Consider the following 24,101-nt stretch of genomic DNA (forward strand, 5'->3'; position numbering starts at 1 on the left):
TGTCTCCAAAACAGGGTCTGATCTGCTGTGACCGGTCCCCCACACACCGAGCAAGAGCTCAGGGCAGGTAGCAGGAGGGCCTTCTCTCTGGGACCCAGATCTGTTGCACCACCCCGTTTCCAGCACACACCTTGGCACCCAACTCTCCAGTGAGGGAGAAGAGGTGGCTGTCGGCCTCGAAGGGCTGCCTTCCTGTGAACCGCCCCGGGGCCAGAGCCTGGTGGCCAGAAGAGCAACCTGTCCTCCCGCAGGGCACGTCTCCTGGAACGGTGCTGCGCTGGGCTGCTCAGACACGGCTCTTCTGTCTGACGGCTGATGGGTGGTGGGCGATGAAGACAGGGTGCACACCTGTCCTGGGGCGCCCAGCGCTGGTAGCGAGCAAGCAGGCAGGGGGCAGCAGGCACGGGACCCAGCGTGTCATCGCTTGCGGGGGGGCAGGGGCGGCTCCAGCACTACTTCCACGGCCCGAGGGGACAGCATGGAACGACGTGTGGCCCCAGCCCCAGCCCTGGCCGTTCATTCAGTGGCCTTGCCTGAAACCCTGTTGGGCGTGTGCTGCTCAGGGCAGAGCCAGGGAAGCCAGGACGTGGGAGACGGGAACAGAGATGGTCCTCACAGACTGGGGGAGGTGGGGGGGAGGGGAGAGGGGGATGAGGTAGGGGAGGGGTATGTGGAGGGGGAGGGGTATGAGGTAGGGGAGGGTATGTGGAGGGGGAGGGGTTAGGGTGGGGAATGATTTGCAGAGGGAGTGATGGAGGGGTATGGGAATGAGGGAGGGGTATTGGAGGGGAGGCGCTAAGGGTGGGGGAGGGGTGTGGGGAGGGGAAGAGTATGTGGAGGGGGGAGGGGGGTACATTTCCAAATCATCACCCAAGATGTCTACTCAACTTGTGTCATCTTGCGTGGGTACAAACAGACTTCCTTGTGATGAGAACTTCGGGGACAGCAAAGATGCGTAGAGTCCCATGAGCTGTGGCCACCTTGGTGTCCGTCTCGTTTCATGACTCACTTACTCCAGACCAGGAAGTGTGACCCAGTGTCACCTTCACTCACCTTGCCCGCCCCGCACCCCCAGGTCTGGCGAGCACCCGTCTGTCCTCTGTGTCCATGACCTCGGGGGGCGGGGTCTTCATTCAATTTTAACTGCAATCTTGTAATAAAGCGTCCGGGCCAACTCTGCTGTGTAGAGCCGAGCTTCCGTTGTGGTCCAGTTTGTTATGAAACGTTGTTATGGCCCCACCGCTTGATTTCCAAAAAAAAAAGAAGCTGTATTTTGTAAAGGTGTGCGGTTGACCCCTGAATGATGCAGGGTTGTTAGGGTGCTGGCCCTGGCACAGCCAGAAATCCGCATGTTAACTTCTGACTCCCCAAAAACCTAACTGCTACCAGCCCACTGTGGACCAGAACTTTACCAACAAGATCAACAGTCGATGAACACATATATTGTATGTTACGTGTGTTAACTGTATGCTTACAACAAAGTCCGCTAGAGGAAAGACAGTGTCGTTAAGGAAATCATAAGGAAGGGCAAATACTATACCGGATTTATCAAAAAACATCCGTGTACAAATGGACCGGCACGGTCTAAACCCGTGTCCAAGAGTCAACTGTATTCAAAGTTGAATTCCAATCTGTTAGTTTGACCTTATCCATCAGACCTTGTCAATCTCTGTGGTTTATTTTCCCACGGCTCCGAGAAGCCAGTGACCTTGCAGTTGGCGACCCCGTTCCCATCGGGTGCCCCTTATCATTGCAAGAGATTTGCTTCCTCTAAATGGAAGATGTACATCCTGTTTTTTTAATTCTTTATTGGAGTATAATTCACATGCGGTATTACATCGATCTCAGGTGTACAACGCACACCTGTCAGGTGACTGGACAATTATTTACGTTGTGAAACGCACGTCACCGTCTGTCACCATACTGTACATCTTATTTTTAATTCTACTGTTGTCCTTTTTGTGTCCCAAAGACTAACGTTCTTACCCCGTCACCTGGTCCCCCGCCCCCTGGAGAACACAGAACTGTGAGCTTGTCTCGCTCTTCCTCGGTCAGACCTCGATAACTTCCTCAGGAGTTGGGAGCCAGAGAAACGTTATTAAATTGTTTTTTCAACAACATCCCGCTTCTCTGTGAAAATACTGCTGTGTGTACGTAGCACTGTAGCCATCTTGACAACGGGCTTCAGTGTGAAATTCAGTGTGAGATCTGTGTCTCCGGGCTGGTCGGGGGCCTTCCTGCCCCTCAGAGACCGGGTCCTGTCCCCTGGTGCCTCCGTCGAAGGAGCGAGAAGATGGGACACGGGTGAAAACTTAGGGTGTAAACGTGCCGGGTCCCAGCCTCTCTTCCCGCTGGACTCTGTGGCGTCTGCTCCCTTGTCCCTCCTGCATCCTTCCCCAGTCTGATGGCAGACACTAGCAGCGTTGGCATCAGGGCCGCGGCCATGTCCCACCATCGTTTCCAGTCTTCCTCAGCGGTGTTGGCGTTCTCTACCGTGTGTCCCACACTCCCTGCAGAGACTTCAACTTGCACCATTGTGTCTTCTCTGTCCCCGTTCCCGGTGGGCCACTAGACGGGTAGTTGGTGGCACGCCCTAACTCCCTGACTGCTGACTACCCTTCCGGTTCCCACAGTGGATAAAGCATTAGCTGTGGTCCCGACTCGAGAGACGGCCAAGTGCACAGAAATCCAGGGTGGGGTGAGCGTCAGTTGAGGGAGCGTGGCCCCTGCTCCCTGTGGCAGGCTGACAGGTCTCTTCTCTTGCTCCTCTTTCCAGATCCGGTCTGACAAAGACAACGACATCCCCATCCGGTACAGTATCACAGGTGTGGGCGCCGACCAGCCCCCCATGGAGGTCTTCAGCATCGACTCCATGTCTGGCCGGATGTACGTCACCCGGCCCATGGACCGGGAGGAGCGGGCCTCCTACCACGTGAGTACCTCCTACCTTTGGAGGGAGAACGTGGGCGTGAGCTGCCCTGGACTTGGCCACAGGGCTGGGCACCACCCTGGGTGGCTCATTTTGTGCACTCGGGTGGGCCCAAGACATTGCACCTCTAACACGTCCCCGGGCAAAGCCAGCAAGGTCTGGACCACACTGGAAGGACACTTGGTCTAGAAGCTCTGGATCCACGTGTGCTCCCAGGATCTGGTTACTCCTGATGGGGGAGGGGTCGCATGGCCGCAGGGCACACTCGGGCCCTTTTCCTAAAGCCAGCTCTGTCAGCAGCCCCATCCTCCGCTGCTCTGGGATAACGCTCCTGCAGCAGCTCCATCTCGGAGAAACAGACCTGAAAATCTAAGTTGCAGGCCTTGGCGTCCAGGGCCTCCTGGCTCCTCCCCTGCTGGGGCTCACTGGCACGGTGGCTCAGGCGAGGGGTCTCGGACCTCAGGTGGAAACAGCGGGGTCTCGTGTCCTCCAGCCCAATGGCCAGTCCCCTGTCCCGGCCCTGCCTCCTCGCCCGCACCAGCTGGGGGTGGTACGAACTGGAGGCAGCGGTGAGGACCATGGCCCCCTCACCGGGTGGGAGGACTCGGGGCTTAGCGTGCACGAAGCATGGAGGGCAGAACCCAGCGCTCGGTAAGGCCCGTGTGCATGTTTGTAGTTGTCATCATGAGAGCTGAACGTCCAGGGCCTCGGCTGTAATTTGGAAATGAAGACCATCATTTGAGAAGATGGAATTCTCAGCTTCTTGCCCTGATGTGGATGTAATCAGCCCAAATTTCACTTGACTTCAGCCCACGGTGCCGACTATGGCCCAACATGCTGCTGCTCTCTGGTCATCTGCTCGGGGCCATCAGGCACCTGCTGGTACTAGTGGGGAGGCTCCATGTGGCACGGAGCCATCAGTCTGTCCATACCACATCCCCAGGCCCAAGAACAGAGCCGGGGCCTCAGGGGATGCACACTAGCCATTTACAGAGGGAGGGAGTTGGTGGAAGAGGTTGACCCCGTTGTTGACAATGGTGGCCTCCCCAAGGGACAGCTGACACCCCATCAGAAGTAGGGTGCTAGGCTGATTGGACCTGGGGAAGCCCCAGTGGGGAGGCTGGTCCACCCTCTCTTAGTCACAGGGTTTCCTGTCTCAGACTGGTTGCCCAAGTCCCAGTGGGTTCAACTGCACAGAGGCTAGTGACATGGATGAGAAGGCTCTGCCCACCCTATGGTTTTCTCCAATAGTAGAGACACAGGTATGGAATCAAAGCTCTAGAAATTCCCAGTTCACTAGACCCAAACATCCCTCTACAGAGCAGCTTCCAAGAGATATCTTGCTCATACTTCCAGACTCTTAACTCTTGTGTTTCCCACTTCATCTCACATCCATCCACCCATCCATTCCTCCATCCATTCCTTCCTTCATCCGTCCATTCTTTTATCCATCTACACATCCATCCATCCATTTGTCCATTCTTTCCTTCCTTCACCCATCCATCTGCTCATCCATCCGTCCATCCATCCATTTGTCCATCCATTCCTTCCTTCATCCACCCATCCACTGATCCATCCATCCATCCCTCCATTCATCCATTCTGTCCATGCATCTACCCATCCATCCATCCGTCCATCCATCCAGGGAACATTTCTCAAGCATCTAGTATGTGTCAGGTCCTGTGGTTGGCAGTAGGTCTCCAGTGATAACATGATTAAACATGGCCCCACTCTAGGGGAGCTGACCCTGTCCTGGGATTAAGAGGCATCAAAGCCCGTTGGCCTGAAGCCCTTAAGAAAGGCTGTGTCCCCAGATTCTTCAGCTGCCGGACCACAGGCCTTGGAGGAGTGGGTGTAGATCCCGCCGCCCCTGTGCGTCCTGCGCTAGAGACGCCATTGGAAATGGGCATGTGGCTGCCGTCCGGACCGCCTCTCAGACCGTGCGAGCCGGGGTCGGGGAGAAGGAGGTACAAGGGAAATAGATTGTGTTGTTAGCTGGTTGGAAAAACCAGCGTCCCTTGGATGCATGAGTATCTAAAGGAAAATCATCACATCTTTTCTGAGCCAGGCTGATGATTTTGTTCATGGGGCTAGGGAATGTGGAGGAAACACGCGACATAGGGACCCGGGGAGCAGGTGGCCGCTGACACTCGGGCGCACTTGGCCGCTGGCTTCCAGGCAGGCAGTTCCAGGGGTGCCTTCCCCCGAAGGGGCTCCCGGGAGCCTCCTCCCAGGCACTGGTGAAATAAGGCGTGGTCCTTCCCACACCAAACACTTACCAGGGGCCAGACGGTGGGGACGGACCACCCCTCCTCCCTGCCCTTCTCTCTCCCTCCCTCCCTGTGGCCTGTCTACCCTCCCAGAGGCACCTGCCCCTTCTAGAATGCCTTGTTCCAGGCACTTGTGCCCCGGAGTCTAAGGGGATGCTCAGCCGGTGCTGGGGGACGAGCGAATGTTTCCAGCAAGTGAGAAGAAAAGGAAGGCGGGCTGCTGGCTTGCCACCTCGCCCCCTGGTCAGGGCTCCCTCTGCCCTGCAGTGTTCGTCCCTGATGACCCGATGACCTCAAGAGCCCCCTCTGGCATGGAAGGCTTTGTCTCCGAACGGCCCCACGGGGAGGCCACTTGCTGATGCCCATGTTCACCTCGTTCAGGATTAGACAGATCCGTCTTTAGTTATCGCGGTGGCTTAGATAGAGCCCCTCCTCCTGGGCCTGAGGAGCCCCACGCCTCTCCAGAGGCCTGCCGGTGGGGCTGGCCCCAGGCGGCTCTGGTGTCTGCTGGAATGTCACACGGTTGCTTCAGCGGTTTGGGGACGGGGAGCTCTCGGAGGGGCACCTCTCCTGCCTTCCTTGGGCTCCAGCGACCCCTGCTGTCCCCAGTACGGGTGCCTTCTCTGGCTGTTTCTTTTAATTTTTTATTATGTTACGTTAGTCACCATACATCTGGCTGTTTCTTATGGACCTTCCAGACTGAACAAAAGCCTTTGTCATAAACCCTGGGCCAGGCTGCCCTGCGGTGCCCGCCGCTCTGTGTGCCATGGCCCTGGTGAGCCGGGCAGGAAGGGGTGCCCCAGACTAGGCCCGGCTCAGCTCTTGAGGTCAGGACGGCTAGAGTCCAGGTCCCGGTGCAGAATGAAGTGGGGGGCCCTCATCTGGACTAAGGATTTCAAGACAGTGACAGCAGAGCATTTAACCACACACGGTCCCTCCCGAGTGTGGGGCCCGCGGGCTGCGCGGTCTCAGGCTGTGAGACCGGCCCTCTCTGGGGACGGGCAGCGCTGGCACGGTGTCAGCCAAGCCTGATTCGGAGGGCGCGGCCCCAGCGCCTGCTGACGGCAGATCCACCCGAGAGAACCCACACCGAGTGGGAAGGCTCTCCCTCTCATTTTATTTTAATTACTTTTGAAACCTTGAGCTCAAAAGGAGACCTGCTTTTGGTGTTTCTGGTGAACTGCTTCTCCTCGGCATTTCACACCAAAGTGAGCCCTGGAAGTCCCAGCTCCCTGGCAAGGGTCCGGCTCAGCCCTCCTGCCGCCCACCGGAGCAACCGGGGCCGCCGCCGGCGGACACGGCTCAGCCCAAGGCGCAAGGCCACTCCAGGGAGTGAGTGTCGCCTACCTGCCCCCTGCTCACGGGCAGGATCGTCGACCCACCAAGTGCCGAGGCAGCGGCCGGCGTCCTGCACAGCGGCCTAGCCCTCGTGCGCCTCTCACGCTCACCTCCATTTCTGTTTGTTCCTTTTGCCCGATGTGACTCCAACGCCTCGCTCGGCACCCGTTCTGCCCAGGAGACGCAGGGCGTCCACAGCTCCCTCAGAAAACTGGGGGCCACGGGCTGGCAGTCCCCAGGGATCTGGAGTGGCCTGCTGGGCCTGGAGGGGAGGCCGCTGGCCCTCTCCAAGGGTGCCTGCAGGCCACAGCCCCTCCTCACCCAGGCCGGCCGGAGAGGAAGCAGGGAACTTTGTTGTGGGGGACCGTCCACCTGTCTCTGCACACTCGGCTCCGTGTCTGGGCCTCCGGGCGACCTGCTCACCTCCAGACACTCAGCACACGTTCTTTCTGTCCCCCGCCACGCGCTGAGCTTCCATCTCAGGAGATGAGAAATCCAGCCAGGCCGAGGTGTATTGAGTGTTTCCTGCTCGCCCGTCGTGAACCGGGAAACGTTCTCCATGGGGCTGCCCCCCTCAACCTCCTCAGACCCCATCACAGAAGCGAGGACAGTCTCCCAGGGCCACCCCTGGCTGCCACCTCCAGCGGTGTGACCCCTAGCCCCCGTGAGGTGACAAGTCGGCGGGACCCAGATCGGAGGAACGGCCAGATCCATTTGCCGAATTCTGGATTGAAAGCTCATGTTCCGTCTTTCAGCTCTCTGTCCCACCGTGGCAAAGCCCTCGAGAACTCCCGTCCTCCCCAGGGCCGGAAAGCCGCTTTAGGCCATCCTACCCCTCTCCGAAGACTCAGGCGTGAGCCCCTCTCAGGGCTGCCACCTCGTAGGACGCCCACCAGAGCCTTCGGGGCAGCTGAGCCAGCCTTCAGTGTTAGCTCCCTCTGCTGAGTAACAAGCCAGCACAAACTTAGCACTTAAAATCACGCCCATTTCCGGGCTCGTAGGTCAGGAAGGCCAGTGGGCTCTGCCTTGGGATCTCAGAAGGTGGAAATCAAGGTGAGGCCTACTGGAGGCGTCTGCTTCCTGCTCATCCAGGTTCTGGCGGATCCAGATCCCCCCTTTCCTCACTGGCTGTCAGCGGGGGCCCCTCTCCCCCCTCAAGACACCCGCATTCCTTGACCCACGGTCCCCTCCACTCTCAGGCCAGCAGCTGTGCCCTGAATCTGCCCTCACCTCCCGCTTCTGACTCCCGTGCACCTGCCCGCCAGGGCAGCACCGTGAGTTCAGAGCCACGAGGCCACCCCGTCCCACCCAGACATTCCCCCCCGTCTAAATGTAGCCCGCTCACGGGGTGCCCCCACCTTGCGTCCACCTCTGGGGCTCCACACCCCACACCCTCAGGCACTTCGACCACGTCCCCTACCTGAGCGCAAGCTGATGGACTGTGACACGGGTCACTCTGAGACCAACAGCACATCGGCGATCAAATGCACGAAACAAAGAGTAGTCACGTTTGCTTTTGCCGGATGATTCTCTAGAAGGTTCTTTTGAGGGTTCCATAAACAGACCTGCTACTGAGTGTTGCCACTGCGCTCGTCTTGGGCAAATTCCCTAATCTTCCTGCGCCTCACTCGCACCATCTCTGAAATAGAGATCGGGACGACACTGGTCGCAGGCGCTCGTGAACGCTGAGGCGGGTGCCCCACGCGGGCTCCGGGGGCCTTGCCCAGCCCTGAGCAGGCACACGCCGGTGCTGGCGATGGCAGGATGTCTCCAGGGCCCGCGTGGAGTGCTCTGCCGTCTGAACCTCAGGAGGAGAATGGTGGCCCGCAGTTCAGACACGAAGCGGAGGGAGCCCCTGAGAGGTGGCAGGTGCGCACTGGTTCCTCCCTGCTCCTGTCCCCACGGAGACGCACCACCAAGCCGCTGAGCTGGTGTTTGCCCGTCTCCCTCCCGTGGTGAGAAGGGACAGACCTCCTGCTCACGGCGTCGCAGAGGCAGGAACTCCCTTTTGCATGAGATGCACAGGTTTGCAGGTCACAGAAGGCACCCACGGACGGCTTCCCTGGTGCATCTCGTCTCTCCACCAAGACGGGACCCCCCCCCCCAAAGCCCACAGCGCATGCCCAGCCTGAGAGGTGAATGGCGGTGGGGAGCCTTGGAGACTGCCCACAGAAGCCCAAACGTCATGGAAAGTGTGGGGATGGGGTAGGGGTGAGACAGGAGGAGCCCCGCCCTCCCCGCCGGGCCGCCGCCCCTGCTGCTGACAGCACTGAAGCCAGCAGTGTCGCTCCAGTGAGAAGACGCTACCGTTAATTGTAGCTCATGAGTACCTTTTCTCGGCGGCTTCTTGACCTCAGACTCTGCGCGCGGCTGCGTTTGACAAGATGAAGGATCGCCCGGCCGCCACTGGAAGAGCTTCCACAGCAGGATGGGGGGCGGGGGCCGAAACAGCGAGGGGGGCCGCACGACCGTTCAACATGGTGCTTGGAGCCGAAGTGCCAAGTGTGCAGTCATTTCTGGCACCAGGGGCCGAGGACCCCCAGGAATCAGCCTACTCTGTGTCCTTGCGACAACGCGGGTCACCTCCTAGGGGAAGCCAGCCTGGAGCTTCTCAAACAGCCCACTTCAGGGGTAAAATTCCACTCTGGGCTGTCGGGACTGAACCAAAGCGCCGGGGCTGCTGTAGACACTGTCGGCCCGAGCCTCCCTGGGGCAGGCAGAGCGGCCATGACACGGGGCACGAAGGAGGACAGGATTGTGTGCCCCCCGCCCAGCCCGTAGACATGTCCCACCCACAGGCCTCAAGCACGCGCTCCTCTCGCACCCTCGGTGTGGCTCTGTCTTGTGGCATAGACCTCGAGGTCCGATGTGAACAGCTTGCAAGGTGATGAGATGTCAGTAGAGGGACATGTGACAGTCACAGCTCTGATGTGGACAGACCTTGGGCACACCCTGCCCCTTTCCACCCCTTGGTTCTCCCCTAAATCCCAGGTCCCACATGACCCCTCCCCAGCCCCCGCTGCTGCCCCCAGGCCTCCGCCACTCCGTGTCCCCCATGGGGACCTCAGGCCGGTTCTTCTCCCTGTCCCCTTCATCAGGCCTCAGCTCAAACATCACCTCCTCTGAGAGGCCTGCCTGGCCTCCTCCCAACCCCAGCCAGTCACTACCAGTTCCCACAAGTTCCATGTGCCTTCTCTTCCTTCTTGGTGTCCATCTGCCTTCTCGATGAGAAGCCCCAGGGCTGGGCCGTGTCTGTGCCCCTGAGCGATAATCCAGTGTCCAGCCGGTGCCTGGTACGTGGACGCCCTTGACAGATCCTGGTGGACTGGATGAATTAATGAAATGAATGAATGAGTAAAAAATCCAAACATTGGGGCACCTGGGTGGTTCAGTCAGTGAAGCGTCGGACTCTTGGGTTCAGCTCAGGTCATGACCTCAGGGTCCTGGGATCAAACCCCACGTCAGGCTCTGTCCTCAGTGGGGAGTCTGCTTGTCCCTCTCCCTCCCCTCTGCTCCTCCCCTGCTCACTTTCTCTCTCTCTCTCTCTCTCACACACACAAATGGATAAATATAAAATCTTTACCAAAAAAAAAATCCAAAAATTAAGGGTCCTCTCCTAGCCCCTTCCCCGTTTCCCCAGAGGAGAACACCAAGGCTCAGAGAAGTTTTGTGGCATGTCCTGGGCTCACCCCCTGCCAAGACTATCCCTGGAGGGGCCCAGGCCCTTACGTCAGTGCCAGCCCCGAGCTGTGGGCCAGCAGGAACCTGCCCTGGGCTACCGCCAAGGCTGACGGTGTCTGTGCTGCTTTCCAGCTCAGAGCACATGCAGTGGACATGAACGGCAATAAGGTGGAGAACCCCATAGACCTGTATATTTACGTCATCGACATGAACGACAACCGCCCAGAGTTCATCAACCAGGTCTACAACGGCTCCGTGGACGAGGGCTCCAAGCCAGGTGAGGCCCCGGGCCCGCGGAGCGGGAGGCGGCGGGAGAGGGGGCCCCATGCCTGGGGAGCCCTGACGGCCCCACGGGCCTCCCCCACAGAGCTGCTCATGTGGCAGGTGCATGCCACGTGCCCGCTGCAGGCCGCACGCGACCCCCGGAGCAGGGCCCCTGCTTCATGGACTCCACGGTGCGGAGGGGGGTGCAGACAAAAGCCAAGCTAAAGCAAGTACAGACGCCACAGCACAGGTAGTAAGGTTCGGAAGGAGCCCAGGGGCGCGGAGGGTCGTGGAGGCACCTGTAAATCAGGGAGGGCCCCTCTGTGGAGGTGACCTGTCAGCCGAGAGCTGAGGCATGACAAGGAGCCATTTCGAGAGAAGGTCTGGGCTGGGGGGGGGTGGTGTTGGAAGGGAGCCTGGGGAAGGAAAAGGCATGGGCAGAGGTCCTGAGACAAGAGACAAGGTCAGAGAGAAGACCCGCCATCCGAGGTCTCCCGGGCCACACTTTCCATTTTATCCCAAGCCCTGTAGGAAGCCCACGAGGAGGCCAGACTCCCACGGCCTCAAGCGGTGAGCCCATGTGCCCGCAGGCCTCAGTTCCCCTCAGAGCTGACCCAAGCGCCAGTGTTCCCCCAGACTTCAGTTTGGCATAAATGATGTTGACCACATGACCGTGCGCCACAGCCCTTGCTAAGCACGTCTCTGCAGGGCACCTTCCCTCTCCCCTTTACCCAGGACGAGCCTCAAGGTCCCAGGAGGTGTGGGGGGGCCAGAACCTCCAGCCGATGCTAGACCTGGCCTGGGGACCAGCAGCAGCACCTGGGAATGCAGTAGAAATCTAGAGCCTCTCAGCGTCCCCCCCCCAACCCCCGTGATCCAGTCTCTGTAGGTGGGGCCTGGGGTGTGGGCGGGTTTCCGTGCATACCCCAGTTTGAGCAGTGCAGCCCTGCGCTCCTGTCTCCTGCGGGCATAGGGCAGCGTCCCTGGGCCAGCTGCCCTGGCCGGGGTTGGGCAGGTGGAGCTGAGCCGAGCACCCCCGGGGCTGCCAGGAGTAGCCACGGAAGTGCAGGACGCCCAGTGACACGGGAGGGTCAGAGGAACAACATTTTCACGCATCCCTGTGCGCCATGCAGCACCTGGGAGCCGCCTACAGTGGCAAAGTACTCCTGTCGTCCTGAACCTCAGGTGTCCCCGGGCGTCTGTAGTTGAGCGGGTGACCCCACCCCGGTGGCCTGGCAACTACCCCGTCCCGGGAGGGCGTCCGGGCTCCTGGGAAGGCTTGTGGCTCTGGGCACACTGTCGCTCGAGCTCCGGGAGCCTGGAGCCCAGCCGGCTTCCCGCTTGCCGGGAGGGAGCGCCGTGCTCGGAGGGGTCAGCCGCATCCCACACGGCCCGCAGCCCACGGCGGGGCGGCCAGGGCAAGCATTTATCATCGCTTCTCTGCCGGGAGCAGGTTGTCGTAGCTCCGTCTCCAGGGGCTGCTTTCCCAACAAGGTGAATTGTGTTTGCGATTGATTGTCGCGGAATCACGAGATGCAGGCCAGCCTGGTGTCAGTGAAGGGAACGGGATGTGCCATTATTGCTGCCCGCTCCTTGGGCAGCTCCTCCCCACAGTCCCTTGAGCAGGGGCAGGCGGCCGGCAGACAAATTAGCTGCAAGCAGCCAGCTCCTTAGGCAGCCAGGGGTGGGGGCGCGGGTATTGGGCTGGGGTGGGGGGCTTGCTTGTTAACACGGATGTGGTGGGCCTCTCTCCCCACGACCCAGCACACTCTGTAAATGCGCCTGGATATCACAAATCAAACCTCCCACGGTCTTATTTTAAAACGAATCGATGGAGAAAGTATTCCCAGATGTGTAACTGGCTTTACTCGTTAGGATAACAAAAGCAGCAAATTGCTGTGTCTCCTCCTCAAAATCCTGATAAACCTTTAAGCCTGGAGATTGGAGCAGCCCCCCCGCCCCATCGCCCCAGCTCCACCCGGCCGCTTGGAATGCCGAGCATGGCCTGGAAGCCCGGAAGGCTGGTGTGGATCCCAAGACGGGTCCTCTATTCCCGTTCACTCCTGTGCCTTTCACGGACCGTTTGCACTAGGTGTGGACTGACTTTCAGGGTCCCTGGGGGACCCCGCATCTGTCTCTGATCCCGGTACAGCCCTCAGAGGGGAACGGGGACGCCGCGGCTTCGTGCAAGGCCTGGGGCGGAGCGGTGCCATGCTGCTCACTCACGTGCCTGGTCAAGGGCGAGTTGACCCCAAACAAACCGTGCCACGGCATCCTTGAGCAGAAGCGCCAGAAACAGTCTCCGCGATGTCCTGCCTTGCGTCAGTCACCGTAATAGAAGGTTTCACATGGCGTCTTTGCAGGGTAAGGAAAACCTATCACCAGAAATTAGTCACTATTCTCTGGCATGATGGGCTAAGGGAAGCTTTCAGATGCCCATTCTAAGAGAAAACAAATGGAAAGATGTATTAAACATTGACTCATCAGATAAAAATCTTCTAAGGGTTGGGTGGTTCGTTTGGGGACATGAGCGAAGTGACTCAGGGCTGGGTCCCAGGGGGACCCCACGCTCACTCCACATTCTTCCCCAGCCCCGGCGCCCCACCACGGTATGAAGTCCTCTTTGGTGCTGCTGGTGCTGCTGGATGGGACAGGCTCGGAGGGTGTGGAAATACCAGGGTGGCCCGTCCTGTTTGGTGCAGCCATGATCATTGTGGTTTGGGGTCAAGAGTGTCTTCTACTCCGATCTCAGCTGTTAAATCTCCAGGTTTCCAAAACCCACCTCGAAAGCCCCCTGGAAAAGGGAATGCATTGGCTCACATAACTGCCGAGTCCAGAGACGGGCGGCAGCCTCAGTGCCGTGGCCAGAGTGGGACCCGCTGGGGCCTTGCTTGCCACGGTCCGACTCCCCTCTCCTTGGTGCTGGCTCGTTCTCTGGGAAGCTCTCTCTTCCTGTGGACAAGACGCCTCAGTAGCCGCAGACGTGACCGTGAGCTGCGGACAGCCCCGGGAGAGGGACCTCTTCTTGCTGGAGTCCAGCAGGAGCCCCAGCAGATCCCCAGGATCTGGCTGGGGTGGTGTGCCCATCCTGAGGCAGTCCCCACAGCCAGGGCATGGACTGTGAGCCTCTTTCAAGCGCGAACAGAGTCCGGTTCTAGACCCCTCCAAGTCATAGGGTCTGAGCCTGTGGTGGGTGTGGATCCCCCAAGGAAAACCAGATCATTGCTCCAGAAAAGGGGGCTGGGTACCAGGGAGGTGCAAACAGCAGACATCCACCATACGCAGTGTAAGAAATAATAGAGACACCCCACGAACCTTCACCCATTTCCACCAGTGGGAACAGCTCACAGAACCATCATGCATGATCACGCCAGGACGCGGACACTGGTGCAATCCGCAGACCTCACTCAGAGGCCAGCAAGTTTACCTGCGTGCGCCCAAGCAGGCATGTGTATACGTGCTTCCATGCAGTGTCACCGTGCGTGTGGATTCCTGTGACCATGGTCAAGCAGCTGGACGCCTCCATCAGGAGGGCCCCTGTGCTGCCTTTTAGACAGGAGCTCTTCCCTCCTCCACCACCCACCCACCTACCATCCCCTACCCCTGCCAGGCACTGCTCTAAGACCTCCCTACAGATTCAGTTCCTTAATCCTACGACAACCCTATGGGATAAGCACTTTTCTTTTCCTCACTTTGGAGATAAGGGAATGAAGGCGTAGAAAGGAGGCAGTCTGACTCGTGAGCCACAGTGCTAACGATTGTAGACTGCTTCCCCTCCCCAGTCTGTGTCAGGAATGCATTTGGCCGCAAGTCGCAGAAAACCCAACTTGTACCAGTAGGAGTTTGGGGGACAACTTGAAGCTGTCCGTGCCTCCCCCTCTTGTTTCTCAACACATGGTCACAAAATGGCTGTTGGACCTCCAAGCATCCCATCCACTATCAGGCGGAAGGAAGGAGAAGGAAAGAGAAAGACAGAATGTAGCATGGGCAGTGTCCCCCTAGAAAGGTACATGTTGTATGTGAGAATGCCTTTCTCCAGGATAGGAAAATATGAACCCCACCCTCAAGGAGTCCATTGTCCAGTTGAGGAACCCAGAAATCCGTATGCCACGTACGTGCCAATGGGTGGTACAGATGCACAGCCCGGCAAAGGCAGAGAAGCAAACATCCCAGGCCCTCAGGAAAAAAAGCATTTTCCTACCCCAGGGCCTTTGCACATGCTGTGCCCTCAGCCTGGACGTCCTCCCCCAGTCGCTGTGACGCTGGCCCCTTTTCCTCCCTCAGCTCACATATCACTTCTTCGGAGGTGTCTGTCCTGCCTGCTTTCCGTTAATACTCCTTAACTCATGGAGTTAGTTACTCGGTGTGTGGCCAGCTTGCTGTCTGTTCTCTGGGGACGAAGGCAGTTCTCGGTGAGCCCCAGCCTTCGCCTGGCTCTATAGAGCCCACCCGGTGCTCAGGACAGGCCCGGGTCCCGCGTCCTGGAGCTCGGAGCCACTCGACCATCAACTCTACGAGGCAGGCTTCTCGAACCTTGCACGGAAAGAGTAATAATCCACAGTGATGATCTTTTAACTAAAAAAGGCTTTAATTGGAATTCTTGATTTCCCTAACCCCTTGTAATTGTGCAAGGGCCTATATTATAAATTTTGAAATTAATGTCACCTTAAAATATTAAATAGCAGAGAAATCTATAGGCTGAAAATGAAGTCAAAGAAACCTTCATCTAGATAATGCAGAGTTTTTGCTTAAATAGATTATTCTATTAGTGGCCCGTTTATTTATTTATTTATTTCTGTGCCGGCGGCGGTCTCCCTGAGACGAGTGCCACGGGCTAGTGCACAGAGGGCGCCAGATACTTGAAAGTCATCTGAATATTAAGAATTTAAATCTTTAGCCTCAGTGATTTGAGCAGAAAGCCAATTATGGGGCTGAATTAGTTTTCAAATTAAACTGCAGTTTAAGGCTTGTGAAATTAATCCTTTAAGGCGGACGGCAGCGCTCGAACATGAATTCCGCTGGAGAGCCGACGCTCCGCGTTCTCCCCTTTTCCTGTTGGTGCAGCCGGTAGAGACGGCCCACACCTCGGGCGGCAGCAGCATCCCCACGTAGATGAAAACACAATCCTGAGGTTCTGTTCCGTTTCCCAAGAAAAATGGAAACCTCGCTGCTGGCAAGAGAGCCGGAGGAGGCGCCCAGAGAAAGCCCTGGAAGGATGCTTCGCTCCAGACCCGGGGAACGGGACGCAGCTTCACTCACACGTGGCTGCAGATGTGAGCTGCTGGTGTGAGCGCTTCCTCTGTGCAGCCCCTCCCCCGCCCCGTCCTGGACCGCGGCCAAATGGCTTCCACGGATGCACCGTGGGATGCACCGTGTGCACTCCGTGTGATTGGGGTCACTGGGGCTCAAGGTGGTGTGTGGACTCAGGCTGGAGGAGGCAGGAAGGCCAGGAGCACACCCTGCAGGCCAGGGCCCCGCCGTCCAGACACTCGGGGACAGGCCCTGCTCACGCCCCAGGCAGCAGCTCACAGGCAGCTCTTCTGCCCCCCGGGACTCCACAGGGGACGCCTAGCTTCCAGAAGAGGACCCCCAGCCTCCAGAAAGCTCAGTGATGGTGCGGAACCAGGCCCCGGGAGCGGCAACTGGGGTCTGATCCGGATTGAGCCCTGCCAGTCCCACCTTGAGCCCAGCTTGGCCTCAGAAGTCACCCAAGGCCACAGAAAGGCATCTGGTGGGAAGGTCTGTCTTCTCGTGTCTTGTCAGCCAGGGGGTCAGCCGTGCCCACCTCAGCCCCAGCTTAATCCGTGTACTGGGTGGAATGGTGCCCCCCAGATTTGGGTCCACTCAGAACCTCGGAATGCGGCCATACTGGGAAACGGGATCTTTGCAGACATAATTAGTTAAGACAAGCTCTGATCCACTAGGACTGGTGTCCCTTTTAAGAAGGAGAGATTAGGACCAAGGCAGACACCTTAATTTTGGACTTCAAGCCTCCAGAACTGGGAGATAATAAAGTTCTCTTGCTTCGAGCCATGCCCTTGGCCTGGCACGCCTCCCCACCCCTCCTGCACCTTCTCCGTGCCCAATGAAAGGCCGCAAGCTGACTAGTGGATGTTCCAGAGACCACCCACCCTGCCCGAGCCTTGCAGGAGGGTGCAAGGTCACAGCCATCAGCCACTGCCTGTCGGGGCCCAGCTCTAGAGCCGGGTGTGGGGTCCATCCACCCAACCCCAGCACAGAAGGGCACGGAGGAGGCCACAGCGTCTACTGCAGGCTGAGGACCACCAGGACTCAGGGGAAAGAACCCGGTGACCAAGGCTGGAGCGGGGGTCAGGAGGGGAAGCCATCGTGTGTCAGGAGCAGACGGCAGCACAGGGACCCACAGCTCCGGGCCCAGGCGGGGTGCAGCCCAGGTTAGAGCCCGGCCCCAGGTCAGTACACGTCCTGTGCCCGCTGGGTGGACACACACACACGGGGTCTAGACCATGCACAGACAGGGAGGCAGGCCACCTCCCCCAGGAGGCCCGCCAGGCTCTCAGAAAGGAATTCCGCCAGCATCTTCCCATCTCCTCTGGCCCTGGTTCTGCTCCAGGGCCCGGAACACTCCTATTTTGTCTCTGCTGTTCCATAGACCTGGTCCCTTTCCCACTCATGGCAGGGCGCTCCCATGACACCCGTCGGCCGCCTGACCATGGAATGGCATCCCAGCCGGGCTTTCAGAATCTCTTCTTCTTGAGAGAAACCAAGTCATGATTTAGGCTCTAAGCACAAAGTCACACCTTCTGTTTTTCGGCTGCCTTTTTTCTTTTTCTATCGTCCCTTTTTTTTTTTAAGTAATATTTTACTTTCTGAGAAACAAGTGATAGCCTTGAAGGAGCCATGGAGGATACAGAGAAAATCACAGAGGAAAACTCAAACTCCCACCTACAGTGCCGCTCTCAGGGACTGCGCATCCGTCACACGCCCTCTGGCCTTCTCGCCTTTGCATAAACATGTTGTTACTTTAGAGATCGGGGTCACCGAACAGTCTAGAGACCTCGTTTTTTTCCGGTGAGCCGCACATAGGTCATGAAAATTTCAAATATCGTTAAGTACCCGTCTAGAACATTTTAATGGCTTCACACTACTCCATGATAGCAAAGTTATAACAACATCATGACTTATTTAACCAACACCCTGCTGGCCTACTGTTACTATCGTTCACTGATTATGCTCATGGCTTGTCTTTACCACCAGATGTGAGCCTCATGGGTCAGGGGTTTTTCCACTTGAACTTTTTGTTTGCGATCACTGCGGATGCGCACCCAGCGTGCGACCTGAGACAGAGCCCCGCACCCTTCGGCTCCCCTGACGGTGACGTGAAAATGAGCAAAGCCCACCCCGGTGAGAGCCACAAAGGCTGTTTACCCAGAGCCGGCCGGAGCCGGGGGGTCAGCCCCCGCCACCTGCATTGAGCAAAGACTCCAAGATGGGCAGCGGAGCAGAGAGCTTCACGGTGGGACAGGGGCTGCTCAGCTGTGCCCTGATGGGGCTGTGGGCCTGGGAAAGCGGGAGGTGGGCATCCGTGTCATTGGTTGGGGGCCCGCTTCTCTGGCCGGCCCCGACTCAGAAGCCTGGACAAAAACTGGGGAAGCAGTTAGTGATGGACTCCCAGCTGTTCTCGGCCAACAGTTGCAGGATGACCGCTTGGCTTCCTGGATTGTTATAGAGATGGAGGGTCTGACTTCCTCCAAATCTGACCCACAGGGCGCTGCGACCTCCTGGGCTGGTTCCCGCGGGCGCTGGGCGGCCCTCCACGCTGTTCCCGCGGGTGGTGTGTTACGGTCCCGTGTTCCTGTCGGGGTGGCTGTCGTTGGCGTGTGTGTTCAGTGTCTCAGTCGTGTCTTGGCAGAAGCGCAGCACAACATCCCCGCCAGGATACGGGGGCTGACACAGCCAAGATACGGAACATTCCATCCCTAGGCAGGTCCTCATGTTGAGGGTTTAATCGTCACACCCACCCCTGCGTGTCAGGGACCTTGTCTCTGTGCTGCTCACGGACACGCACGGTGCTTGGCACATACTGCATATTTACTGTTTGTGGAGGATTTCTTGCTTTGCTATCAGGAACCGGGTCAGCACGGACAGCTGGGGACACGAATCAATCATCTATTGCACATCTGTGACTTTTTTCCTTAGGATAAATTCCTAGAAGTAGATTTGTCAACTGGAGACATTTTAGAGAGACTTGGGTAGAGGCAGCCAGACTACGTCCAGAAGCTGAGGCCATGTGCCCCCTGGACGCTGCGGGAGCCGGGCGGCCCGTTTCCTGTATATCCCCGCTATTCTCTACCATTGTTATTTTTAAAGAGTGTTTGCCTTTTTGGCATGTGAAAAATGCCTATCATTTCTTTGATCAGTAATTAAGTGTTTTTGTTTTTTCTAAAAAAGGAGGAGCAAAGAGCGTCTCCGTGATAAACATTTGGGTGCGTCAGGCGGCAGGGCCACTGGCCGCTTTTCCTACATTGTACCTTCTGATATTTTCCTGTGAAAACGCACTGGTTTCCGTGGGTGTGTTTCATGTGTGCAGTCAGAAAAGAATTCTTAGAAGTCTATCATTTGGTCTAAAAGAGCAGACTCCCGAACGTAGCAAATGAGGTGGTTGCCTAGATGAAACTGTAACGAGCCCAAAACAGAAGGACCGGTCTTGTTGCCAACAATTCAGACCTGAGCCCTCCACGCCCAGGGGCCCCACTGGGTGGGTTCTGGAGAGAAAAAGTCTCAGCCGCATCCAGCCTGCACACACTCTGCCTCCAGAACATTCTCTCAGAAGGCATCAAATTTGACTCTGAGCCTGGGACTTGAAAGCTTTGGGGATGCTTCCTCCCCGAAGCTCTGATTCCCTGGCGCACCTGTCAGGGGCCGCGCTGGGAGTGGGGACTTCGTCAAGGAGCTCATGATGAAGTTGAGGCCCAGCTGAAATGGGGTTTCTGGGGCTTAGAGCCCTTCCCCCTCCCCATCTTGTCCCCCACCCCCTTCTCGGGCCTGACGGCTAAGCTGCACAGCTTGAAACCCCAAGCCCAGTTCAGCCCCTGCCTCAGACAACAACTCCCAAGAAAGGATGGCATCGAGGTAGGTGCACACACTCCCTGCACCCCTGCAGGGCCCCAGGGAGCACATTGTTCTGGAGCAAGGAAGCGAACTAAAAACGTGCGGCTCCGGACAAGGGCCTCCAGGCCCAAGACTCCAGAGGCCCAGGGCTGGGAGTTTGTGCCAGTCAGAACTCTGGGTTGCAAGGGACGAAAACTAAAATGGCAAGAAGGGAAGTGCTTGGGCTCAATTATACAAAAAGTCTATAGGGTACCTTCCCCTTAATTTTGCTGTTATCCTAAAACTGTTCTTTAAAAAAAGGCTGCATGTTTAAAAAGCCTTTAGGGAATAGCTTCAGGTGCAGCTCGATGCAGGGGCTTCCCAGTGAGAAGTTGTCACCTGAGCCCCTCTTGAGGATCCAAGACGGCCCTGTCCTTCAGCCCCTTTAGTTGTGGCCAGAAAGTGACCATCGTCCCCAGCGTCACTCACTGACCCAGGCAGACCCAGCATGTTGGTTTCCCAGAAACCCCAGCAAATGCAGTTATTGCCGACTCTGATGGGTAAGGTGCCCGCAGCTGATCTGATCCCTGTGGCCAGGGGGAGGGATGTGCTGACCCAACCAGGGCCTCCCAAGGCAGGGAAGGGTGGACACTAACAGGACGGGGGGCTGTGCTACCATCCACCACGGAGCTCAGCCCTGTGCATGGTCAGGACACAGACACCGAGCGGCGGGGCATCTCTGAAACACAGACGGCCGCATGTCCCGCTGGCCCCCCTACATGCACGCTCTCCCGTGTGCACAGCCTCCCCTGCCGGGGCCCCTGTCAGCTCCTTTTCTGTGTGTCCTTCAAGCACGGGCTCTGTACCTTCCGCAGAGCCGTGCCGTGCCAGGCTCTGCTCCTTCTCCGGGCGCCTCCAACATCCCCGCCGCGCCACACCCCACGAGCGCTCGGCTGAGCCCCAGCAAACACTGTGAGGCGCAGGGGAGAGGGCGCTGGTTTTGGGGTTGGAAAAGCCGGCTCCAGGCCTGGTTCCGCAGCCCGTGCCGCTCTTCCCTCCTCTCTGGGCCCCGGTTTCCCCGCCGCTGAGAGAGAAGGAAGTCAGAGCCGATGCCTCGCAGGAGCCTTGAGCTCTGGAAGAAATCCTTTGACGGTTCTCCATGGGGAAGTGGGGGCCACAGCCTTGCTTTCTAGCCCCGCCTCCGACGATGTGGGGTGCGGGAAGGATGTGCGGTTCCCTCCGTCTCCAGAGAGATCGGATTGGCTGGCGATGTCTGCCCTGGGGGTGTGCGTGGAGGCTGCAGCCGACACACCAGCTCGCTCCCATCTGAGATGCTTTCTCTGTCCCAGGCACCTATGTGATGACTGTCACGGCCAATGATGCGGACGACAGCACCACGGCCAACGGGATGGTGCGGTACCGGATCGTGACCCAGACCCCGCAGAGCCCGTCCCAGAGCATGTTCACCATCAACAGCGAGACAGGGGACGTTGTGACCGTGGCAGCCGGCCTGGACCGAGAGGTGAGGCGGGGGGCGTCACAGGGGCCGGGGGAGCATGGCCTCGCCCCTGCAGCCGTGTGGGAGATGCTGACCCCAGCCCAGGTCGGGTCCCCAGGAGGCCCTTCTCCTGTGGAGCCTGGCTGGGAGAAGAGGTGTCCGCAAAGCCGTTCCTAAGTGTTCGCCGCCAGCCCTTTGAGCGAATCCGGGAGCCAGTCCCGCACGAGGTTTCCAAACAGGCCCGGCTGGTGAGTGCGGTGCCAAGGGGCAGACCTCTGTGCTGCTCAGGGTGTGGCCGCAGCAGGGCCCCGCGTCTGGGGGCTGTTAGCGACTGTCTGGGAGCGTGAGCGCCAACCTCTGCCCAGGACACCGGTCCTGCATCTGACCCTGGTAGTCCCGCCATGATGACGTGGGGCGCACGGACGGGGCGGCACTTCCACTCAGGCCAAAGCGACTTATTTGGGGCTGGGTACGAGGACTTCCCAGCTTCTCGGCCCCTCCTGTGACCCCAGGAGGCTGGGACCTCTGTTGTACCCACCTTCCCTCACCCCCTCAGTGTGGACCCCAGTGTCCACCCCACCCAGAGCCAGACCCCAGAGCCAGCCTTTGCTGCTGCTGCCACTGGAGAATGAGCGTCTCCAGGCATGGGGCCACGGGCTCCCATCTGGGTAGATGACGCTGTCCCAGTCACCGGCCTCCGGGGCCGCTGGGAGGGTCATCAGGAGCTCCCAGCTGAAAGCCCCCAGCCGGCGGCCCTGAGTACTCCCAGCTTCCCAGACGAGCATCATCTCCTTCTGCCTCTGGGCCTCCACGATGGCCTCCTGTTTGCTGGTGACCAGAGGCTGGTGTCTCCTCTAAAGGATACGTGAGTCAGTTTACCCTTGAAAGCACGCGGCTCCCAGGACTAGGAGGAGACCCCGCTGAGCTCAGAGCAACAGGGTGTGCCGCTCACTCGCTGCTGGGGGCTCGTTTGCAGAGCCTGTAGCCACACTTGTCTTGATGGCCTCCTGGCTCCTCTTCCCGGAAAGCGCTGCAGGCCTCATGGCCTGGGTTCCGGGGGGCCTCACCTTGGTCTGGGGGCACTGAGCCGGGACCTTGCTAAGTGTGGCTTTTCAGAGCCAAGCTGTGGCAGCTTCTCGCTCCCCAGACTGGTTCCCCACACCTGGTGATCCCGGCAAGTTTGGAGATGGGGGCGCCAAACACCTCGAGTCTAGACCTCACCCCTGGCAAAGCTGCCGGAAGCAGTCCAGCCACGCTGCCCCACCTGTGCCTTCCAAATCAATAGACGCTAGGCGGCGGCATGGAAAGTGCCACCCCCTCCATCACTCCCCCCACCCCAGGAAGGGCACGAGGTGCTTTTCTCGGCATTCCTAAATTGTACGGGGCGGTGAACCAGGGCACTGGGCTGGGGCAGAGGTCACGTGAGAAGTAATTTATGCAGCCTCGTGGCTCAGCAGCTTGCAGGGTGGTCCTCTCCAGCGGCCTTGCCATGAGGAAGTCAGGGGACACCTCTGAGCCCCGGCCTCAGTGCCCTCTCTCTGAGAAATGGGCACAGCGATGCCAGTTTGGTGGGCTCAGCAGGGAGGGGAGGGGCGGTGCCCTGCCAAGCAGGCTGAGTGTCCAGCCGACGCAGCTGTCGTCTGCTCCATCTGACGTAATACGGAGCTCCGGGGACAACGCCAGGCCTTCGCGAAGGAAAGAGGCGTTTTCAGAGCCTCTGTCCGGAGGACCCATCCGGCTGCAGAAGAAGGCAAGGCCTCCCAACCATTGGAAAGCTCGGAGGCGCTGCCGGTTCTTAGGAACAGGGCCCGGCACTGGAGAGCAGGCTTCCATTCGGTCCCCCTCCGGCCAGCTCTGCCATGCTGGGGGCGGGGGGGCCTGTCCTGGTTCTCATCTGTTTATGAAGGGGCAGGCTCAGGCCACGAAGGACTGGGACAGACTGGCCTGGCCACTCACAGCAACAGTGGCTACATCCCGTGGGCGTCTCCAGACCTTTCCAACCTTCCGGCAGACAGGTACCGAACACCCGCTGTGGGCAGGGTCTGTGCCAGGCACTGGGGCCCCTCGGGCGCCCCACGGAAGCCCCACGGAAACTCCACAGGAGCTCCACGCGGCCAGGCGCTGTGCGCTGCGGATGACCACGTTTTAATCCTCAAAACGGCCCGGGGGAGGGGGGGCCGAAGGAGGGATGCTGGCAAGTCTGTCTTTCCAAGTGAGGAAGGCAGTCTGCAGTGGCTCACAAGTGCCCAGTGTCACAGGTCGCAGGTCAAAGAGCAAGAGCAAGGCTCTGCCCCAGGGTACTGGGAGGTCACGTGGGGGTACAGGGAAGCTACCGAGGCCTAGACGATGTGCGGCAACCCGGGCCTTACCGGAACCCAGAGCAGGCAGGGCGCGGAGGCCTCTCTGGGCCATGTCCAGGCTTGGGCAGCTCCGGGCACCCCCGGCTCCTTCCATGGTGGCCAGCACTGTCCTCCTCTCAGAAATGGGAACACGAGGGTTNGGGGGGGGCATGCACTGCCCCGACACTGGAGGGAAATCTCTCTTAACCTGGCGCCTGCCCACCCGAGCCTGGCTTCCCAGGCCCTTCGCAGGGGGTCCTCCCGGAGACACTCCTGAGCCAAGCAGAGGGGCTGTGCTCCACCCTGCCAGACGAAGCCCGGGACACCCCGTGAGAGCTGAGCTCCACACAAGTCGTTTTAGTGTAAGCGAACCCCCAATCTTGCATGGGACACACTTACACTAACACTCATTTGTTGTTTGTCTGAAGTTCACATGTAAGTGGCTGGCACGTTTAGTTGCTCCATCTGGCAGCCCTGCCCTGAGGTAACCAGCCATCCACCCAGACCCCCAAGGTCACGGGCCCTGAGAAGCCCACTCCCACACCCCCTTCCCCGATGGGCACCTCGGTGACACCTGAGGGAGGCGGAGCTGGAGGGGCCATGACAGGCCATACGGTCCTTGAGGGTCTGGTTTTGCAGATCAGGAGAGGCGGGATAGGTAGGGGACGTGACATCCGAGGGCACGACCCCAGCCCACGAGCCATCGGGTCAGA

General features: G+C 58.9%; 1 protein-coding gene across 1 annotated transcript in view; it reads left to right on the top strand.

Annotated features, from left to right (window-relative positions):
• Positions 1 to 24,101, top strand: part of CDH4 (cadherin 4) — a 560,000-nt gene that overhangs the window by 499,123 nt on the left and 36,776 nt on the right. Inside the window, exons 6-8 of the mRNA XM_040638543.1 lie at positions 2,777 to 2,932; positions 10,351 to 10,495; positions 20,901 to 21,073. Of these exons, the coding sequence (XP_040494477.1) occupies positions 2,777 to 2,932; positions 10,351 to 10,495; positions 20,901 to 21,073 (474 nt within the window). The remainder of the gene's footprint in view (positions 1 to 2,776; positions 2,933 to 10,350; positions 10,496 to 20,900; positions 21,074 to 24,101) is intronic.

This window comes from Ursus maritimus, unplaced genomic scaffold (assembly GCF_017311325.1).
Source record: "Ursus maritimus isolate PB19 unplaced genomic scaffold, ASM1731132v1 scaffold_22, whole genome shotgun sequence".
Lineage (NCBI taxonomy): Eukaryota > Metazoa > Chordata > Mammalia > Carnivora > Ursidae > Ursus > Ursus maritimus.